This window comes from Octodon degus, unplaced genomic scaffold (assembly GCF_000260255.1).
Source record: "Octodon degus isolate 3935 unplaced genomic scaffold, OctDeg1.0 scaffold01187, whole genome shotgun sequence".
In the NCBI taxonomy this organism is placed as follows: domain Eukaryota; kingdom Metazoa; phylum Chordata; class Mammalia; order Rodentia; family Octodontidae; genus Octodon; species Octodon degus.
The window spans coordinates 1-4389 of record NW_004525763.1 but is presented as its reverse complement, the minus strand read 5'-3'; the positions used below and the strand labels follow the sequence as shown (position 1 = coordinate 4389).

The following is a 4389-nucleotide window of genomic DNA, read 5'->3' as shown; positions in this document are numbered from 1 at the left end:
AGTTAGGGCCAAAATGTTGGCTTTCCTTGTAGCCCTCCTTTTTCTCTAATTTTGGTCTGCAAACTTAGGTTGTTAACCATCCAGAAGACAAGCTGAGGGGCTGGGTAGATAGCTCAGGAGAATAAGTGCTTGCTTGGCAAGCGCGAAGACCTGAGTTCAATCCCCAGTTCTGCGAAAAAAAAACCAAACCAAAAGACAAGCTTATGGTTATTATCAAATGATTTAGGCTATTAAGCTTAACCTCACTATCATACTGCATTTGAAACATCTTCAGCATAATAAGGAACAAGTATTTTTCATCAAGTATTAATATGTTGAACTTTAAGTCCCTAGTTAATATGATAAAAAAAACATTTAAAAATTAGATTAGATTTTAAAAATAGGATAAAGAATTCTATACTTCTCATGTTTGTGCATAAGTCCAAAAATCTCACCATATACAACCTGGAATCAGGACAGTCCCACAATATTCATTTTCCTGTCTCTTGTTTTCATTTACCACCCCCTTCTTCTTGAACATCCCCTTACACAAGAGACATCATAGCAGTAACTGGCATGTCATGACAAGCTGTCCATATTCAGACTACCAGAATGACAGTCACTCCAAATATGAAACTACTGTTACAAATTACCATCTTCAGTGCAGTAGCTTAGTTCACAGGTATCAGTACATATAGTTAGTCAGGGTGAGAATCTTTCCAATTAACTGATAGATTAAAAAATCTTCTGAATATTCTCAGGATCATTGCACTGCTCATCTTTTACATATAACTGTATGGCTTGACATTGTCATGTTTCCTACCTCTTCTCCTTTCCCTGTCTTGATTAGTTAGTCCTTGAGATCCTGCTTTCCTTTAACTTCTATTGTATCTTTCTATTTCTATTTCTTCTTTGGAGTTCTTATACTAGGGAGACTATACGATATTTACACATGTGTGTCTGGTTTGTTTCACTTATCAGTATATGTTCAAGTGGCATCCACTTCAGTATAAAGGCTTGCACTTTATCATTCTTAATAGCTGAATAATACTCTATTGTGTAAAAATACCACATCTTTCTCAACCATTCCTCAGGTGATGGGCATCTTGGTTGTTTCCAAGATTTGGCTATCACAAATTGTGCTGCTATAAACATAGGCACACATATATCCCTATGATATGATGTTTTCAGATCCTCTGGGAAAATTCCCAGTAGAGGAATAGCTGGTTTAAAGTGGATTTCCAGACCAACTTTTCTAAGGAGTCTCCATACTGATTTCCATAACGGTTGCACCAGTATACACTCCGACCAGCAGTGGAGAAGGTGAACCAGCTTTTTGATATGAATTCTTTGTATCACTTTCTTTGTCTTAATTGCATTGATTTTTGTCTAATCTTTACAATTTCTCTCACACTTGGACTTTGGGTTTAATTTTCTCTTCTTATTCTAGAAGTTTGAAGTTCAGCCTGAGGGTATTTATTTCTTTTCTCTCTGTTTTCTCAATATGTGAGTTCAATGCTTTTAGCTTCCCTCTGAGAACTGCTTTCACTGAATCCCACAAATTCCAGTACTTTGTGCTGGAATTTTCATTGCATTCTAAACATTGCTTTAATTCCTATTTAATTTCATCTGTAACCCATTGGTTGCTGGGGAGAGTGTTATTTAATTTCCACATGTTTATGTTGTTTTGTGGTTACTTTTGGCACTAATTTCCAGGTCCATTGCACTGCAGTCAGGCAACATGTGTGGGATACGTTCTCCTTCCTTGCATATACTTAAGCATGTTCTATGGGATAGTATGTGGTCTATTTTAGAAAATGCTACAAGCACAGCTCTAAAGAATGTGTATTCAGCTGTTACAGGATGGAAAACTTTGCAAGTGTCCATTAAGTTCATTTGTTCAAAGATTTGGTTCAATTCTGCTGCCTCTTTGTTAATCTTTTGTCTGCTTCACCTATTTATTTGAGAAGAGAGTGTGCTAAAACACTGTTAAGATTGTGACATTGGTCATTAGATTTTTCAGCTTCCTTGCTGCTGTCCGCTGCTTCCTTGCTGCTGTCCGCTTGGGAGCTCTGGTTTATCAACTCTGCAGTTCTCCAACAAAGAAATATTAAAGAAGACTGACTAATTCTTGGGGTTCTAAAACCATGGCTGATGGTTCAGTGACATTCAGAGATGTGGCTATAGACTTCTCACAGGAAGAATGGGAATTCCTGGACTCTGCTCAGAGGGACTTATATAGGGATGTAATGTGGGAGAACTATAGCAACTTCATCTCACTAGGAGCTTCTATTTCTAAACCAGATATGATTACCTTATTGGATGAAGAAGGGAAGGAACCTGGGATGATTGTGAAGGAAGGGATAAGAAACTTATACCCTGGCATTGCCTTTAGGTGCGGGACCAATACCTTATCTCCAGAAAAGGACATTTATGAAATATGTTCACTACAGTGGGAGATAATGGAAAGAATAAAGAGCTATAACTTTCAGGGTTCCATTTTTAGAAATGACTGTGAATGCAAAAGCAAAATTGAGGGCCAAAAAGAACCACAAGGAGGGTATTTTGGGCAGGCAAAAATTGGCTCTGAAAAAATGACCACTTATAAAAAGCAAAATTTTTTTACGGATTATCAGAGAATTAACAATGGAGAAAAGTTGTATGAATGTAAGGAATGTAGGAAGACTTTTATTCGTCGCTCAACACTTAGTCAACATCTAAGAATTCATACTGGTGAGAAACTTTATAAATGTAAAGAATGTGGGCAGGCCTTTAGGCAGCGTGCACACCTTATTCGACATCACAAACTTCATACTGGTGAGAAACCCTATGAATGTAAGGACTGTGGCAAGGCTTTTACAGTGCTCCAAGAACTTACTCAACATCAGAGGCTTCATACTGGTGAAAAGCCTTATGAATGCAAGGAATGTGGAAAGGCCTTTAGAGTTCATCAGCAGTTGGCTCGGCATCAGAGAATTCATACTGGTGAGAAGCCCTATGAGTGTAAGGACTGTGGGAAGACCTTTCGACAGTGTACACATCTTACAAGACACCAGAGACTTCATACTTCTGAAAAGCTGTATGAATGTAAGGAATGTGGGAAGGCCTTTGTATGTGGCCCAGACCTTAGAGTACATCAGAAAATTCATTTTGGTGAGAAACCCTATGCATGTAAGGAATGTGGAAAGGCCTTTAGGATATGCCAACAGCTTACTTTAGGATATGTCCATCAGAGTATTCATACTGGTGAAAAACCCTTTGAATGTAAGGAATGTGGGAAGACTTTCAGATTAAGACAACAACTTGTTCGCCATCAGAGAATTCATACTCGTGAGAAACCCTATGAATGCATGGAATGCTGGAAGACCTTTAGTAGTTACTCACAACTGATTTCACATCAGAGCATTCATATTGGTGAAAGACCATATGAATGTGAAGAATGTGGGAAGGCCTTCAGACTGCTCTCACAGCTTACTCAACATCAGAGTATTCACACTGGGGAGAAACCTTATGAATGTAAAGAATGTAGAAAACCTTTCAGATTGCTCTCACAACTTACTCAGCATCAGAGTATTCATACTGGAGAGAAACCTTATGAATGTAAGGAATGTGGGAAGGCTTTTAGACTTTATTCATTCCTTACTCAACACCAGAGAATTCATACTGGTGAGAAACCCTACAAGTGTAAGGAATGTAAGAAGGCCTTTAGACAGCATTCACACCTTACTCAACATCAGAAGATTCATAATGGAATTTAATAGAAAAATGTCTTCAAATATACGTTGTGTTACAAAGCACCATCAAATCCAGTTTTGAGAACATTTGTTTCATGCTTACAAGTAAAGATAACACATTTTATATTGAAGAAAGAATATGTTGCTTTAAAAGCCTTCCTTTATCATTCAAGTATTATCTTCATCAAATTCCTGTGAGAGAATAATGTCACGAATGTTGGAAAAAGTTTAACTTTACCTGTCAGTTTCCTCTTACTATTTTATTACTATTGTGGTATTAGAAAAGATACTATCATTTTGTGCCTCATTTTGCTCACTTGTAAAATAGTGATACTAATACAGTAGTTGTATGTATTATTTATTGCTCTGTAATAAATCATCAAAAAGTAGTTTAAAAATGCATATTTTTTATCTCATAATTTCTTTGTATCTGGAAAACATGCATGACTTAGTTGGGCTTCATAGTCACAAGGTTAGCTGTGACTGTGGTCATTTGAAGGGTTGACTAGGGAAGGATTTGTATCCAAGCTAACAGGATGGATGCCTGAATCCTTTCCTTCTGGGGTGTTACACTGTGATCCTCAATCTCTCACGGGCTCCTGACTGAAGGTTGACTGAATTTCCTTTCCACAGTGACCTCTTCAACATGACCTCTTGTTTCATCAAAGTGTGCAAA

At 37.5% G+C, this 4389-nt stretch overlaps 1 protein-coding gene across 1 annotated transcript; it reads left to right on the top strand.

The window, feature by feature from the left end:
• Nucleotides 1–2047: 2047 nt before the first annotated feature.
• Nucleotides 2048–4383, top strand: LOC101591134 (zinc finger protein 14 homolog). The gene has a single exon (XM_004648766.2). It carries the CDS (start codon nt 2127–2129, stop codon nt 3735–3737), a length of 1611 nt encoding a protein of 536 aa, XP_004648823.1. The 5' UTR covers nt 2048–2126; the 3' UTR covers nt 3738–4383.
• The last annotated feature ends 6 nt before the right edge of the window (nt 4384–4389 follow it).